General features: G+C 34.5%; 1 protein-coding gene across 5 annotated transcripts in view; it reads left to right on the top strand.

Annotated features, from left to right (window-relative positions):
• Positions 1-17,034, top strand: part of LOC145735317 (uncharacterized) — a 77,006-nt gene extending 59,972 nt beyond the window's left edge. For 2 of the 5 annotated variants that reach the window (XM_081989163.1, XM_081989164.1), the window contains 8 exons: positions 10,313-10,498; positions 10,552-10,862; positions 10,922-11,210; positions 11,275-11,471; positions 11,693-11,919; positions 12,206-12,517; positions 14,395-14,758; positions 15,441-17,034. In XM_081989163.1, the coding sequence (XP_081845289.1) occupies positions 10,313-10,498; positions 10,552-10,862; positions 10,922-11,210; positions 11,275-11,471; positions 11,693-11,919; positions 12,206-12,517; positions 14,395-14,758; positions 15,441-16,637 (3,083 nt within the window). In that variant the 3' untranslated portion in view covers positions 16,638-17,034. The remainder of the gene's footprint in view (positions 1-10,312; positions 10,499-10,551; positions 10,863-10,921; positions 11,211-11,274; positions 11,472-11,692; positions 11,920-12,205; positions 12,518-14,394; positions 14,759-15,440) is intronic. The other 3 variants (XR_014179644.1, XM_081989165.1, XM_081989166.1) reach the window with 3 other exon arrangements.
• Positions 17,035-18,629: the final 1,595 nt, after the last annotated feature.

The raw sequence follows: 18,629 nt of genomic DNA, 5'->3' as shown, positions 1-18,629 counted from the left end.
TTTAAACTAACCCCATTTCGACTGAAAAATAGGGTTATGCTATCACTTTTAACGGGGTCTTGTATACATTAAGCATCCACGAGTTTGGTCACCAAATTTTTTCTCCAGTCCTGAGAAAAAAGAAATTACCACAATTTACCTTCCTACGATGTTGTCAAATATAAGCTTAAATAGCTGTTATACTGTTACACAATGAGTTGTACAATTAACATTGCAATTAGTTACAATTTATAAAAACAATCTTGGCCACCTACACTAATCGGATGTTTAGGCTGTCAAACATATTTTTATTAATAAAAACAATAAAATTCAGTTGAAGTATTAAATATTAATAACGAAAAAAAAGTGTCTGGCAACGTCGCATAATTCATAGAGGATAACTAATACTTGACAGTATGTACGTCAACTTCAGATGTCATTCAATATTCCTTCAATTATGAGGATTGGAAATTTTTTAAAAAATCATCTTGGTGCCTCACCTTTACAGTTCGCTAGCTCCGCTAGAGGTCACTTTTTGACTAGAGTTTATATGACACTTTGGAGTTTTTTTTTGTACTTTCCACTCTTGAATTATCCATATATAATCAATTTGGAGCACCCTGTAGTAAATTTGTATTTTTCCACTTCACACCGCCTTTGCCGTCTCTTAATCCGGTAGTAACACGTTATTATTTTGTCACTCTGCAATTAACTTTTAATGCTAGCTAACATATCCTTTCAATGTTACCTTAATTGCTCTCGCATTTAAGCTTAATGCATAAATATCGATTGACGTGAAAATAATTAGAAATTACTTCGAATCAAATTAATAATTAAATGAAAAGTTCGTTTCACTAATTGAATGAATATTGAAAACTTAATTGTTTTAATTTTGGTATAAATTGAAAATATCCAGGGGACGTTGATGATTACACTGAAATTACATTAACTGGAAGCAGTGAAAAACATTTTGGTAAAAAAACTAATTTCGGGCATCTCAGAGAAAAGCAGCTTATAACCCTATTAACAAGGGACAAGAAAAATTGCACCAAATTGATTCGGGGATTAAAAGTACGTCCTCTGACAACATTTACGAGGATGAGAGTAATGGTTTTAATAATCGTGAGAACAATGCATCGACACGGAGGCGTCCAACCTTTCAGCCTCTTGTCGTTTCCTTAAAGGTGAATTAAGCAGTGATTGTCTTTCAGACCGCCTCTTATTCCCTTTATCTCCCCGGAAGCCGGGATATTAATTAAAATTTTTGTATCAGCCTGTAGTAAAGGCGGTATTGATAACGACAGTCATTAATCAAAATGCACTGGTGTTACGAAAACGACCTTAAACCGTTCAGTTTCAATAGATTGAATGCGACTTCTTGCTCTTTTTTAGTGCACTGCGTACCATGCCAAGTTTTTCAACCACTAAACGATTTTCAAGGAAATTGCTTTACACTTTGCATCTAATTAACCGGAACTCCATATCTCGTTTTACTTTTTTCTTCTACAGGGAGCAAACGATTAAATTCCCATTTTTACTGCTCCACAATGCGATTAATAGGAAAGAGCATCGATCATTTGGTGAACTTGGCAAAACTCGATTAACAGAAAAAATGGCCGTTGTTTTAATTTATTTACGTCAGCAAATTGTAGCAGTGAACGTTTCATTTCAATGGCGGGCCTTTTTTCCAAATTAAAAGTCCAATTCCGCGCAAAATAAATACTTCAGCGCCACATTTGACTTGCTTTTGTTGGTATATACAAATGCATGTATTTGCTTTTAACGCAATTTGTCTATTTCAGGAGGGTTCATTTTCAGTGGCTTTGGTTCGATTGGACCTAAAAAATCCCCTTTTTGAAAGGGCTGTTATTTTTTTAATTTGTTTTCAGTCATCAATTTGGTAATGCGTTGTTGTTGGGGCAACAGGTTTGCATAATTCATGCCGATTTTAAATTGGCTTGGGCTTTGGAACGCCAACTGACTTATTAACGTGCTTGTTTGTTGATTTCATCGCACATCTGTTTTGACACGTAAAATTCAGCAATCTAGCAGATTTAGGTTGAAAAATGATGGCCAAATGCCACCAACAACCATTACAGTTTTATTACCTTTAAAATAAATAATTGAAAATTTTATTTATATAGAGCTAAAAACCGCAATATTTGCCTGTCGAGCTGGTATTTAAAAAGAGTCAATTTAATTTGTTTAAAGCCACTATATTGTAATTTAAACAATTTGAACAGCCAAGCAAATTGAGTTAGACTTTATCACAAAATGCCAACTAGAGCTTTTACACTCAAAAGAGTTTTTCTCAAAAAATACACTTATCTACGTTAAATTCCAACTTCAACTCAAGAATTTACATTGTCACAATGTAAACACTCTTCAAACCAAAATAGTAGTGTTTATCAGTTTGGCCACATTGCAAACACTCTTCGAATAAAAATAGTGAAATTTTTGACAACATTGCAATAACACTTCAAATCAAATTAATTAAATTTGTCAGTTTGGTGTCATTGCAAACACTCTCCGAGCCAAATTAGTAAAATATGTCGGTTAGGCAACTGTTCAAACATTTTGACTAAATTTGAAAAGTTTATCAGTTTTTTTAATCAGTCAGTACCAAAATAGTAGTTTGTCATTTTGGCAACATTGCAAACACTTCTCAAACCAAAATAGTAGAATTTGTGAATTTGGTCACATTGCAATCACTCTTTAAACTAAAATTGTCGAGTTTATCTATTTGGCAACATTGCAAACACACTTCAAATCAAATTCATTACTTTTGTCAGTTTGGTAACGTTGCAAACACATTTCGACCAAATTAGAAATATTTGTTAATTACTATTGCAACTAAATCAATAAACAACTAATTTTCAGGTTTAAAGGCGCATTTTCACTAATTTCCGAGTTTGACGTCACAATTTAATTAATTTACGAGTTTAAAATCTCAATTTAATTAATCATCGAGTTGAAAGCCGCAATTTAACTAATTTCCGAGTTCAAAGTCGGAATTTAACTAATTTTTGAGTTGAAAGACCATTGATAAGGCAACTTGTAATTGATTGCATATTCACAGCATTTAAAAGTGAAATTTTCCGAGTTTGTATTGCTTTTTTCTAGTCCCATTGTAAAAGTACAACAAATCAAGATTAATTAAAAATAACCATTTTATGTAACTGAAATCCAACTTCTGCTAAATTATTGTTGGATAAAACGAATTTAAATTTGCGTATTTAGAGAGAACTACCCTGAACCATATGGAAGTAATTACATTCTGCGGAAAACTAAAAGAAAACTCCATTTAAAACCAGTCGCAATTTCAAAATATTCCAATTAAAAGTCCTATAAATACATATTATTGAAATGATCAGCAAAACATATTTTGTTTAACAAACTGCATAAACAATCTCCAATGCGACAAATTGAAGGAAATGCTGGAGGATTTTTTTTTATTGACGTATAGCAATAAAATTGTATTTTTATGAAAGCTTAATTCCCTGCCTGTATGTAGTAAATGTAAACATATAATATTCAGAGCTACGTTTTGTACATTTTAAAAATTAAAAGCGGTTGTCAAACTAATTTAGTTTTATGAATCAGTCATTTGGCCATTTAATTCGAGGCCTTTATCCCTCGATAAAATGCAGCAAAATTTTCGATAAATTAATTTAAAATTTACCCTTTCGAGAGCCGAGCGCAGTTTAAATAAAAATCCATATTAATGCGACATATTTGGCATTGCCATTTGATACAAATTCGTTTCGATTAAGGTCAAAAAATTGAAATTTGTCCCTCGATTGGGGTGCAAAGACCTCTCAAAATATTTAGATGCTTTCGGCCTTCGAAATTATTGAGGGAAGTTTTCCCTCTGCTGAAAAACGAGGCAATTCGAAAGCGATACGAAGTTCACTCTATGGGGATGGTGAGATTTATGTTTATGGACGTCATTCGGTACAGTTTTATTTCGGGCAAAACCCAAATAAAACCTCGACAACTTCATGAGGATCTTGTTTTTGAAACGTTTAAATTGAATGCCAACATACAGGGTGGTCCAATTATAAATATCAATAAATCACCATTCGATAAACCATCAAAAAATAAATTCATTATGTCATTTTCCTGAAAAATGCTTTCTAAGGAAAATCGATCTAATTTCAGTTAAAAAAATCGTTTTTTTTTGTCATAACAAACATTTCTCAGTTGGAACAAGCACTTTTAAAGCAATTCCTAGTAGTAAAAAACAGGTTTTCGACTATTCAGGGCAAATTGACACTTAAAACTGTTTATTATAAGTAGTATACGTTACGTTCGTTTATTATAAGTCTAGTATTAGAAAATTCGCGTGCCTGATCACTCTGTTGCTTAAGTTTTGCAACAAAGCTGTAAATTGACAATTTGTAAAGGATTCCGATACAAACACAGCTGTTTTGCGGCACCTTTAACACGAAGGGAAAGGATCTTACGTCGTGTCTAATTTATAGCCCCGACCGCCATCCTGTTGTGTTTGGGCCTCTAAAATTATTGCTCTTTGCTTTTCCTCGCGGCTTGCTGTTCGGGACTTTGAATAATGAATTTTATTTCATCCCTTTCTAGCGCAAAAAAACCGTGCATAAATCATTTTAATGTCTGCTGAAAACCGACGAAAGTATTCTGGATTTGCCCATCACCAACTTTGATTTTGATGTAGGAAGTAAAATTCTCAGTGAAGAGCTAAAGTCAAACTATTTTTGCTACGTCAATTTTCCATGTACTAACCGTTGATTAATGACAACAAAAAATATTGCACGCTCTAGTTGAATTTATGGCTCTCCAAATCGTTTTATTAGTGTTTGAACATTGTCTCAAAGCAAAATTACATTCCGAGTCTGACAAATTACGACACCGGATAACCGTCCCTTATTTTATCAGCCAAATCCTCGGCTTTTTCCTTAAAAATCCTGGAGGCTTTAATCGAGTCCCTGCTGAGCAGATTTCCGAACCTTCTGTCACTATAGTTTTCTTTGGATCTGTGTTAGCTTTCGTAAATGAATGTATTTCTTGACCAGCTCGACCGCACGAAAATCTTGAAAATGCTTGTTTTGGAGGATTTAAGGAACAATACAGACTAGTAAAAACAATTAAATTCAGTACCTATCTGACTTTACTTTGGTTTTGTAAGAGAATTTTCTACTTCTTTTTGTTCTTTTATTCAAAGGGCAGAGAATGATAAATCTTTAATGCATGTTCGAAAGTGTTAGCAACCTTACAACGTAGATCAATTACTATCCAATTTTTCGATTAAGTCTAATCGGCTCGAGCCACGTCCGATACACGGCATTTTCAGTTGACCCATGTCACCGTGGCCCTTTTTTATCGGCAACACGTCAGATTAAATTTTCCTATGTTTTTTTGGAGAGCTGGAAAATTGCCGGGGATTTGCCGCATAAACCTGCATGTTTGCTTTTCCAGTAGTTTCATTGCTGCGCTTTTAATACCGACAATCGTTCCCGTAAAGCCATTTGCCAATGATGAATTTGCAGGCTTATATCGTTAATGGATAAACGCAATACTGGATATGGAACAATTCAGTTTGTTTGCTACTAAAGGAGACGGCTTCTTTCGTGTTGGCGAAAAGTTTCTCCAAGGCTTTGTTTATTTTTATTCTTCTGTCTAGAGATATTTTCTAGACGGTGGAAAGCAGAACCATTCATTATATTTTTAAAGAGACCATTCAACAGATACATTTTAAAGGGGCCTTTTATGCGTATATTCAGTCTGATTAATCCTTAAGGAGGATACAAATGAAAAGGCCGTTCTCGATCACAGTCTTTGTATGCTTAAGGCCTATACGCTCCCAAAACTAAAAGCCCCGAGAGAAAAATTGCATACATGGAATATATATTTCAGATTTTCGGATACGGCGGGTTAAATGGAAAAGAAAAATCGACTGTAATCAATTTTTGGCACAGGTGCATATCAGTAATAATTCAACATGATAAACGTGGCATGCGAGCAAAATGCACTGATGGGAAATGTGAACCAAAATTGCAGGTTTGTTTAGCGGCTACACTTTCGGTATTTTAATTTTAGGATTCTAGCTTAAACTGAAAATATGAGTATTTTTACACGCTTGACATTTTTATAAACGTATTCAGGACAAATGTCCAAATATATCTTCACCGAACCCCTTGTCAAATGGCCTAAATTCGAATGTTGAGTGTTTGAAAGTGTGAAAGATTATCTCGTTCTTTTTTTACGGGTTACAGAAACGAAATAGCCAAAAAAATCGGTAATTCAATTATCTGAAACGACTTTTAAGGGTATTAACAAAAGGCATACCGACGAGGAATCGGATCAAGGTGGCACAAGTATCCAGCATTAACTCCGAAAGACGGAAATGAAAGCGCTCTCTAATGAAAATAAATTGTTTGTTTCTTTTAGGGTTGAATTAAAATTTAATTACATTTACGGGAATTTATTTCTCTTTTCCTTCCCCTGAATATTTAACAGTCGCTGCGATCTCAGAGTTGATGTGGATAATTGTTTTCGGTTAAACAAGCTTTGTCCCGATTATGTCAAATTTATTCCAGGTTTGGTAACCGAAACAAAATATTTTGTATGTTTGTTTTTATACTAAATTTCCAAACTCACTTAACTAGTGATCTTATACATAAAACAGAAAAAAAAGGCCGGAGACTGGCATTAATCACGTCAGGACCGAAACCAGCGGCGCTGATTTATATTATTGGAAAGTAATAAAGAAAATGGATCATATATTATCATTGCTAAAAACCGGGGCATTTTCTGTCGCCGACCAACAAAAACCGACGTATATGAATGTGGAATTTTACGAAATGAAACGTTAAAATTCTGTATCACTTTCTTTGTTCTTGTTTTTCGTTCGGTTGTCCGCAAATGGATTGTATTCATTAACCCAGATACTAACTGCAAGCAATAAATTATATTGGGTGGGATAGAGGAAGTATTATCAAATCAATTTGGGTTCACTTTGTTTTGTCTGATTGTCTCTTTAATTTGGTAGAGGAATACTAACATAAAATTACTTGAAAAATCGTATATCCACTAGTTTAAAGAAGTTTACTAGAGAAACTTTCTTGAGTTTCCACTGCAAAACTGTTTCCCCGTTATAACTATCAGAAGTCGTTAATTAACTTTTATAACATCAATGAAAAGGAGTTTGCAATTAACTTTTGGGAAAGTTTTCAGTTTGATAAAGCTTTAGCAAAACAAGCTTGAATGATAAGATTCAATATTGCAACAGTAAATATTTTTTTGTTAAGAGAATTTGTCAAGAAAGTGTAATTGAAAATAGCTTTAGCAGAACCTTGTAGATTAAGTTACTGGAGTCAAAATTTATTTTAACCAGCCTTAGTTAATAAAATACATGATAAAGTGCATAATAAAATCTGCTAAAGTTAAAAATGTGTCTTTCCTTCTCTTGAATATGGTGCACAGTGGACAGTTTGAAATTGATCAATAATATTAATTATAATAAATATTACTGATCATTATTCTTCAAGTTTTGTCTGAGTTAACAGTCTGATCATAAGGTTCATACTTAAAATTTAAATAATTTTGTTCTGGATATAAGAGTTTGCAGTAAAATGCTCTTAGATTGTTCTAAAAGCTTTTGGAAGCTTGTTGCGTTTTACAGTGTTTTGGAACCTTCTGAAATCTTTTTAGACTATCTCGGGAGCATTGGACAGTTTAAGGAGCATACTGAAGGTTCTGGGCTTCTTTAGAGGCATATTTTGAAATCTTATAGAGAGTTCTAGAAATTCTTGAAAGCTTTTAAACTGCTCTAGAACCATACGGAAGCTGTTAGACTGTTTTAAAATCTTTTGAAAACTTCTAGACTAGTTGAAGAGCATTTAGAACCTTTTAGATTGTTTCAAAAGATTTTGGAAGTTTCTACATGCTGTTTCAGGAGCATTTGGAGGCTTCTAGATACTATTTTGAAAGCTTTTGGTGTCTCTATAGTGTTTTGGAACCTTCTTAAATATTTTTAGACTACTTCAGGACCATTTGGAAGGTTTTTGGACGGTTTAAAGAGCATATTAAAGGTTTTGGACTGCGTTAGAGGCATTTGGAAATCTTAGACGGTTCTAGAAATTGTTGAATTCTTTTAAACTGCTTGGGAATCATACGGAAGCTTTTAGACTGTTTTTAAATCTTTTGAAAGCAGTTGAAGAGCATTTGGAAGCGTTTTAGACTGTTGCAAAAAGATTTTGGAAGTTTCTACATGCTGTTTCAGGAGCATTTGGAAGCTTCTAGATAATATTTTGAAAGCTTCTGGACTCTCTAGTGTTTTGGAACCTTCTTAAATTTTTTTAGACTACTTAAGGACCATTTGGAATGTTTTTTGACAGTTTAAAGAGCATATTAAAGGTTCTGGACTGCGTTAGAGGCATTTGGAAATCTTAGAGGGTTCTAGAAACTGTTGAACTCTTTTAAACTGCTTTGGAATCATACGGAAGATTTTAGACTGTTTTGAAATTTTTTAAAAGCAGTTGAACAGCATTTGGAAGCGTTTTAGACTGTTGCAAAAGCTTTTGGAAGCTTCTATGCCGTTTCAAGGGCATTTGGTAGTTTCTTGACTATTTTGGAAGCTTCTAAAATCTTTTTCAATTACTTTAGGAGCAGTTGGAAGGTTTTTTGGACAGTTTAAAGAGCATATTGAAGGTTTTGGACTGCTTTAGAGGCACTCGGAAACTTAGAAAAAATTGTTAGAGACTTTTAAACTTCTCTAAAAGCATACGGGAACTGTTAGAAGCTTCTAGGCTGTTTCAGCAGAATTTGAAAGTTTCTAGACTGTTTTGGAATAATAATCTTAAGAATGTCTTAATGAATATAGGTACAATTTCAGGTTACATAATACTTTTTAAAATTACAGAAATCTTTTTCAACTTTTAGCTGTCATAGTTGACACATGACATACATTTTAGATGGGATTTTGGACTATTTCAAGTCACATTGACGTTTTTCAAATGTTAAATGCGAATTTTTCAATGTCACATAATGAACTTTAAATTTAAACCGTTATTTTGTATTTTATTGCATTATGTCACCAATTTACGCGATCATTTTCTAGGTGTCATTACTATTCCAGATTTTAGATTTTCTTCAAGTTTTAAGCTGTCATTTTAGACTGTTTTTAGATCAGGTGACAATTATGCAAATTTTGGATACTATTTTGGTGAAGTAGACTATTTTTCAAATTTAAGGTGTAATTTTGGAGTACGTGCTAACTTCTATTATCTTAAGATATCAAATTTTAAGGTTTTTATTTTTTGTTATTTTCAGTTTCATTAAAGAACCAATTACGGTGCATTTTTAGGTCACGTGATAGTTTTGCTTATTTGGGCTTTTCGAAGTCACGTGACAGTATTTTGATGTTTGAGCTGCTGTATTACAACTGGTAGTTAAGCTGCTCTTAGATAATTTTTCTGTCTCTTCTCCAAAGTTTATGCTATAATATGTAGTCATTGTTTGCTGCAACACTAACAATAACTGTAATATTTACAAAACGAGCGACTTTTTCCTTAGTTTACCCTGTATATCTAAAATAAACGTTTAAAACTAGTACACTAAAACAGTCATAGTTAACTTGGTACATAAAAAAAACTTGCTAAATTATAGAACCTAACAAAAATCAACATCTAGTTAGAATTTTGTCTGTCCTCAATTGGAAAATGTATTGAACAATTTCCTTTTGACAGGAAGCGATGTAGTATAAATAATATAACATTAGGGTAATGATCATTGCAAATTGCCTCCTATAATTTTGAACTCGCCGGAACTGTAATGTAACCGACTTATAAAAAGCCACTATAAAGTTAATGAAAGACCGTAAAAAGTAAATGGCCTTCAATAAAGAGGACAAACAACCTTTCCCATAACAAAATAAAACTGCATTGTGCACGGTTAATACCATTAAACCGTTATCGCATTTAGAGGGTGCCGGGGGGGCAGGTTAGTTGTAAAAACTTTATATCCGCGGTTATAAGTTCACTAAAACTCTGTTGCCTTAATTTCAGGGTTGCATTTTATTACAGTTCGAAAATTTTCGCATTTATTTAAACCAGCAAATTTGAACAAGTACAGTTTTACAGGAAAAATGGGAAGGAATTCGGAATGTTTTTCAATTTCCGCTCTAAAACTATTTAACCCAGCTAGAACTATCAGAACTCGTTAATTAACTTTTATAACATCAATGTGGACTGGAAATTCTGAAAATCAAATGGAAAGTTATTGGGTCGATAAAAATTTTACTGCGCGCTATTGGAATATGTGTTGGTTTGTTAAAAAATTGTGTCTATTTTGGTTTCAGCCATTTGTGTTGGTGGCCACGCCCAGGTATTTGTCCATCCAGATGTTCAAGCCCAAATGACCACCCCTGTAATCAAAAACGATAACCTGGTGACCCAAACCGTATATGGATTCTTAGATTTCACTACAACTATTGGCAACACTGTGATGGTGTTTTCACCACAAAGTAGTTCAGTAGCAGTCACAGGTTTTACACTTTTTTCCAGCATTTATGTGATAACGTATTAAATTTGTTTATAGAAAAATCGAAGGATGTCTCCTCGAATGTAATAATAGACACTAAACCCCCAGAGAAAAAAAACGTCGCGACGGAGATCAAACCCTCAAAGCCGCAGCCAATTTTGAAAAAGACAGAATCGTCGGTGGTGCAAGTAAATCCAGCATCGAATAAGGAAATTAAAATTTCCCAAGCGACTAAGGTGAGCGTTGTCGAGGCCAAACCTGATCCTCCGATAATTGTAAGCAAAGTCCAGGTGATCGAAGAGGTTAAACCTTCGGCTCAAGTTAATATAATCAGCAAAGTTGAGGTCGTTACTGAGGCTCCGAGACCGGTCAGTTTTTGATTTCAAACGTCTCAACTTAAGCAACAAAAGACTGATTTAATTTCCAGGTCCTGGCTAGCAAAGTGGAAATAATAACAGAGGAAAAGCCAACTCAAAGCGTAATACAGAGCGTCGTTCAAATCAAGTCCGACGACGAACCTGCCGCTATTATCGGAAACAACATCGGCGAACCAGAGTATGACTTCCTTTCCAGACAGCCTTCCGAAGTCGTTGAGGAGACGTACAAAGTAATAAACTTAAGACCCAGTTCGAAGTTTCAGTTAAAACCTCGCAGCACCGCAGAACCTAAAAGGAGAGACAGTGTACGTCCGACCGGATTAGTCTCAAAAATGGAAGGTTAAAGTTTTTGTCATTATTTTATCATAAATCAAAACCGAGTAATTTTTTGATTACTTTCCAGGTATGGTGGTCAATGATGGTATCATGACTTCGTATGAAACAAGCGTAATTGGGACCTACATTAATGGCAAGTACGCTCAAGTGTTGCAAAGTACTTCTCAAGTTTTTCCTAGAGAACATCCGCCAAAAGGAAAAATTGCACCTAGTCAGAGCTTAAGAATACTGAAAACTGCTGCACCTACTTTAAAATCTTCCAAAGTAAGTTAATTTTGGTGTCAATAAGTTTTTGTGCAATAACGGTAAATCCACTAAAATTGTGTTAAACAGAAAGCAGAATTAAAAAAATTTCAGTGTAAAGCAGCCAACCTGAAACTTTAAAACTAAAAATTTGAAATATTGCTATGTGTAATACTGGATTAAAATAAGGGCTAAAAATCTAATAATAAAATCTTATCGGAAGGGAATGCTTTTATTTCTAGAAACAGTTGGAGGCAACACCTGCAGGGTCCATTAACGAACAGTTGTCGGTAACGCCGTCGGATGCTCAAAACTCAATAAAAACCACAAGAAAGCCGGGAAAAAGGTTTAAAAACCGACAAAAGGAGGCCGAAACGCCGGAGCAGAAGACGGAGAAAGACAACACCGTGACCAGCCAGCCGGCATACAAAAAGTCGACGAAGAACAGGACTTCGTCCCGGAATTCCAAGTGAGTTTCCTTTGATTGCTGTTTTCTTTTGCACTTCTCCAGCTGCGTTAACGCGGTTTGTTTTCCCTTTTTCCGGCAATTGTTACTATTGCTATTGTTTATAGCGTTTAACCGGACTGCTGAGGTGGTAAGCTATTCTTCTTCTAAGCCCTTATTTTCTAATTAACCCTTGTTATGTTGTATCACACCTTGTACGTAGAATGTTCATCACTTTTATAAGCATGTCACTACTTTGTAAGCATGATAAGCACCGACACGACACTAACACCAATGTAAATAAATACAGACAACACACGTCTTCACAAAGACAGTCAAAATCTGGTCGGGGTCATCGCAAATCCAATCGAAAATCAAAATCTTCAAAAACCTCTTCTACTACTACTGCTACCACTGCCTATAGTGAAGAAACTACGCCAGCGTCTGCGAAGAGATTTTCTGGAAATAACAACAATAGGAAGAAATCTAGTAGAGCTTCAGCACCAGCCAAAGAAGATAGTCCTGGCTTTAGCAGGAGAGGATACAAACCTAGAGTGCAAAGTTCCAGTGTTGATCAGGGTGCTGTTGCATCTACCAGTTTCTATAAATTCAAATTAAATAGGTATGTATGACTGTGTGATTTTAAGAAATTTTTGTTTATTATTTGGTTTATAGTTATTATCATCAAATACTGTTATACAGTGAAGTTTATCATTTTTGAACACTATAATCAATTTCATGATATTTACTGTCAAGTTTTAGTACTAAAACTATCAATATCTACAATGTTAAAACTGGAACCACCAACGCCATTTTAAATGATAATTTTGAGTGCTAAGCCAATTTCATTATTTTTACTGTCAAATTTTAGTACTAAAATAGTAAATTTTATTTCTTTACCATTAAACTTTAGCATTAGAGCAGCCAATTTCATAATGTTTTCTGTCTAATTTAAGTACTCAAACTATGAATTTCATTATCTAAAATGTTGAAATTTGAACCTAAATTTTATCAATTTCAGCATTTTAAATGATAAGTTTGAACGCTAAGCCAGTCAATTTTATTATTTTTACTGTCAGGTTCTAGTACTAAAATAATAAATTTCACCTCGTTACCATTAAACTTAAGTAATAGAGCAGCCAATTTCATAAATTTTGCTGTCTAATTTAAGTACTAAAACTGTCAATTTCATGATTTAAAATGTTAAAATTTGATCCTAAATTTTTAATGCGTAACATGTGAAGATTTTAGTACTAAATTTTACCAATTTGCTTACTTAAATAGTCAACATCAGAGGCACATTTCAGAACTAAAAAACATAGTTAATTTCATATTTTTTCTGTCAATTTTGGCAACTTTGGCAATTTCATAATGTTTTTTGTCTAATTTAAGTACTCAAACTGTTGAAATTTGAACCTAAATTTTAGCAATTTCAGCATTTTAAATGATAAGTTTGAATGCTAAGCCAGTCAATTTTATTATTTTTACTGTCAGGTTCTAGAACTAAAATAATAAATTTCACCTCTTTACCATTAACCTTAAGTAATAGAGCAGCCAATTTCATAAATTTTGCTGTCTAATTTAAGTACTAAAACTGTCAATTTCATTATTTAAAATGTTAAAATTTGATACTAAATTTTTAATGCGTAACATGTGACAGATTTGCGTACTAAATTTCACTCACCAATTTGCTTACTTAAATAATCAACATCACAGGCACATTTCAGAACTAAAAAACAGTTAATTTCATATTTTTTCTGTCAATTTTGGCAACTTGTTGTTTTTTTTTCTTTTATTTTTACTGTCAAATTTGAACAATGAACGTTGTTCACAACACTTGTGTTTATAGTTCAAATTTGATTGGTACTATTTGTTCAGACATCATTTCCATGTTAAGCAAATTGGTATTCCTTAAAGGACCGTTTAGCAAGGATATTTACCATACAAATTCGACTAATCTAGACGTGAACTAAGCTAGAGAATATTGATTAATATCCTTAAACTGAAACCGAGACTGAATAGAACTATTCCGGTGTAAACCTATTTGAATGTCCGATATATGTGTCCTAAATTCACACTTCGACAAGTACTAAAGCCCATATTAGGAGATAAACTATGCGAGAAATAGAGCAGCTCTATTATGCTTGAGGGACTGACATCAAACCCCAAAATTTCCTTCCGCATTGTCGACAACTCAGCACCGCTGTTCCCGGTTTAAAAATTTACTGCCTAAAAAGTATCTTTTAGTGTTTAAGTACATAGACGTAGCTAAAGCCTGCCATAAACGTTTTTACTGCAAAACGAAATCCATTTGGAATATGAGTGCAGAAACGCTGATATCCAACTGGAATTTGTAAATGTGAATGCAGAACGAAAAAGCGTTGCAGGAACTTTCTTTGACTCTCCATAAATACTGAAACGGCACCTTTGACAAAGTGGTTCGCTTTAGCTGCACTATGAGACGCGTTACGCTCGAAGGGAGTATTAATTATGTTGCAGAACTCCAGGAAGATGGCAATACAAAACGACGCCAAAACCGCGCGTAACAATCCGCAAACAAAACGACGACAACGACGTCAACAACAACAACGAAACTTTATCGACTCCTTCGGCGGCTAAGCAGGAGTTGGCGGCTCAAGGCGGCGGAGAAACAGCCGTCCCCCAGGCTAGATCGGACGATGTAGATAGTTTGGAAGGGTCAGAGTCAATTGCTACCATTATCGATGACGATAGTGCCACTGAAAATCGCGTGGACAGTCCCTCACTACCTTTGGAAACCCTTAAAGTTGAAATATCTACTCCTCCTGATTTTAAGGACATTTACTATGAAATTGCTACCATTAAATCACCCTACACGTTCCAGGTAGGTGCTTTTAAGACTTAATTTCAAATAACTACCAAAGTTATGTGGATTTATGGTCAATTGTATAGAAGTCGTTTAAACTTAAAACTGGATATTAGTAAAATAACGTTTAGATCTATTTTAGTTTGTACTGTCATTAGAATCAACTTTTTTAAACCTTTGGAAAACGGCTAATAATTGCATAATTTCAATTCAAAATATTTTACTTTGTTTTCTTTGAGTTGTTCAAAATCAAGTTTTGAAGGGAGCATTAGCTGCAAAACATGTGAAACTTGCCTCGGGGGAAATGAAAATAGGGTTGCTTTCTTGAAAGGCAATTTAATTGTTGTTTGTTCTCGTAAAGATCATTGTTTCGGTTTAACTGCTTTCTCGATTACGATGTCTAATCTAAATGGCTAAATGCCATACTTAGCCAGAGGCGTTCGTTCTATGCTATTTTGATATCTGTGCCATTTAGACATATTTCTGATAAGGAAAACTGTTTAAAAAGTAAGAATATTTTGAATTATCCTTATTTATCACTATTTTTCTAGTTCCCAGTTTTTTCTAGTGTTAACCACTTATTCGCCAGTTGCTTTTCTTTTTTTGTACACTTCTCCTCAAAAAGTTGGCAATTTTTAAGAGTTTTATGTTTCCACAATACTTCCTCATCACTCTATTCAGTTTTCTTCTCTTGTTTTAGGTGGGCAACGTAAAAAACACACGTTACATCACAGTAACGTCGACGTTCGAGAAAAGCTTGGAAAACATCGAACCGACGCCCACCCTATCTCCGACAGAACCGCTGACCGAAAACATTCTTGCCACGACGAGTAATTACGCAAAAGACAATAACCTAGATTCCAGCATCGCAACGCTACCGCCCATTTATCTGGCATCGGACGTCGCGACGCCTCCGCTCGAAACACTTACCGAAACGTTCAGCACCACCCAGACGTTGCTCAAGACACACATTCTGCCTGTAATTCGCAGTGTAAACGACACCACCAGCTCCACTTTAGTTCAGACTTACTTAATAACCAGGTTGGTGACGGCGACGAAAACGTTACCACCTATGGAGGCGTATCATTTTAATCCTTCAAAAACTTTGAATGAGTTTAATAGTAGACTTGACGAGGCTGGATCAGAATTGCATTTAGAACTGGAGTTTGGGGATGATAATGAGCAAGACGAGGATGGAGTACCTGGTAGCAGAATTTTGCCAGCAGACTTGGACTTAGCTAATATCGGCACGGATTTCAAACTGCCTGAAACTGACAAGGCTAAAATCGAACAAGAGCTGAAAAACAGAAAGAAACAGCAAAAGAAGAAAGAACCACAACTAAGTCCTGATCAGTTACAGCAACTAGCTTTGTTGAGGCTTCTGAACCCAGGAGCACAAGGACAGGTGATCACCACATCAAAACCTGTATTAAAGGTGGAGACTGTGTATGAAACCCACGTGTTACCAGTAACTCAGGGTCACAACACTATCCTAAGTACAATCTCCAAAGTGAAAGGAACTTTCACCAAAACCGACTACGAATTTGGAACCAGCACTATCCCCCCTGCCTTCCCGCAACCCATACCTCAAATACCCCAAATACCCCAGATACCTCAAATTCCACAAATCCCACCTATATTCCCTCAACCGGTTGCACCACAATTTACCATCACATCTTCACCGGTAACTCAGAACACTATAATCACTCAGACAAACAGTAAAGTGCTGAAACTTACTTTTGGAGCGAAAACAGCTTTAACGACAGTGTTCTCAACTACAGTAATACCAACAGTGCTTACCAGTTATATGACTGCTTCAGTACCAGTGGTGGCACCAACGGCAGCTTACCCAGGGTATTTCCCTCCAGCTTACCCTGGTTACCCTTATGTGGGTTAAGTGAATGGTTACCATTACCCAAAAATATAGACATACAGTGATTGTGCTATTGAACTTTTTTATGTAGATCTAGACATTTAAGAAATTCTCATCTTGTATATAACGTCCCATTTATTTCATAAACGTATTATAATGAATTTTAAGGTGCTAACACTTCCTATACAGGGGTTTGTAGTTAAACATTAATTAAGTCCTTGAAACTCCCTGTATATATTGCCAGGGATCAGAATATTCTACGCTTACCAAGCAACTAACGTTAAATCAGACAACCTTTGCCATGACATTATACCTCTGTATACTGCCAGCTTTTGAACTGATTTTTGTTTTTTTCTGTCATTTTAATATAATGTATGTGATTCCAGAGATTTTTAAATAATAAAGTTTTGTACATATCTTATGAGAGAACTGTTTGTTTTTTGTCAAACCATACAAAAGCAGCAGCAGTTAATCTGACCAGACAATTTTTAATTCAAAAGGATTTTCAATAGGAGAGATATCGTATCCGACATGCAATTAAGCCGACCGATGAACTGCACGGAATTAATACCTTTCCCTCAGGTATTGAGCTTCCGACCTGAAAGTCATTTCGGAAAAATTACTTTCATATCTGGCCATTAATTTCACTTGGATTGGGTGATAGATTTTTTCAGGTTGGTACGGTTTGTAGGCATTTGATTATGTATTCACAAATGAAGAATCAACCTAGCAAATTATGAAGCAGACACTTAAGGGAATGTAAGCAAAGATTACATATTTTATGTATGCATGTAAGCAGACATTTACATATTCGACTATAGTGATTGCATCAGCCTACCGTCGTTTTTCTGTTGTTTAAATAGCTCTGGTTCTAGTAGTTCCTAATAAACTGATCTTGACGAAACTTTGAGGATTGCTACCATAAAAAAGTCTGTACGTCCTGAAAATTTCAGCGTTCTACCTCATTCCATTTGTACAGGGTGGATTTTTGAGTTAACTTTAGTTTAATTCAGAAAAGCAAAAAAAAAATAAATAAGATTGGTTTATAAGAGAGTTTTGCATGCAACTCCCTAATTATGAATATTTACTCTTGCACTTAGGAATTTATAGAGAACTTTAAGGGCTACACCTAAAAAACTACTAAAAACTAAAAATCGAATTATGTAACTAGTAAAATAACCAAAATAGAAGCTGTCAAAGTTAACATTGTTAATTTGTCATCTAATTTTTCAGATTGAATAAGATTCCAAGAGCTACACAGTGCTCAAAACTAAACCGCTGTAACTGTCAAAATAACCGTAAAGTTTTTTGACAGTTGCTGCTCTTACAAGCATCAGCTCCCTAATAGTAAACCCTTGTTAAGGGACTTTCATAGAGAATTTAAACTAGACCGCTGCTACTGTCAAATTAACCGAGTTATGAGCTGTCAAAGTTAACACTGTTCAATACTTGCCAAAGCACTTCAACAGGATATTTAAATAAGCTTTCAAGAGCTACACAATGATCAAAACTACAACTCTGTAACTGTCAAAATAATCAAGTTATGACCTGTCACAGTTGACTAGCTTATTCTTCTGATTTGACGCTTTCAGAGTATGTTGCCACAGCAATAATACATAATATAATAAGTTACTTTCATTTAAAATTCTTAATTGTTTGTCTTTGCTATTTTTACTCCATATTTAACAAAGATTTGTTATATAACTGTAGTAGTAATACGTCGTCAATATAATACATTAAATCGTTCCTTTGTTCAACGTTTTTTTCGTTTCTAGCCTTTCTATAATAACGAATTATTATTCTTTTGATGGGGAATATTCTTGTCCAATACAAATTATAATGATTTTTTACCTTAGACAATCAAATATTTATCCCTGATTCAATCAAAGGCTCTATTACCCTCATTTTCAAAGCAATCAAATTAGATATTATTAGAGTCATTCTTCAATTGTAACAAAGTTCCAGGAAATAATTTCTGTTTAAAAATTGACGATTTAGTTTGCTATTAATTTTAAA

This window comes from Ips typographus, linkage group LG11 (assembly GCF_016097725.1).
Source record: "Ips typographus isolate SLU linkage group LG11, UJ_Ityp_2.0, whole genome shotgun sequence".
In the NCBI taxonomy this organism is placed as follows: Eukaryota; Metazoa; Arthropoda; class Insecta; order Coleoptera; family Curculionidae; genus Ips; species Ips typographus.
Note: the sequence above shows the minus strand (reverse complement) of the source record. Positions and strands in the feature narration are given on the sequence as shown.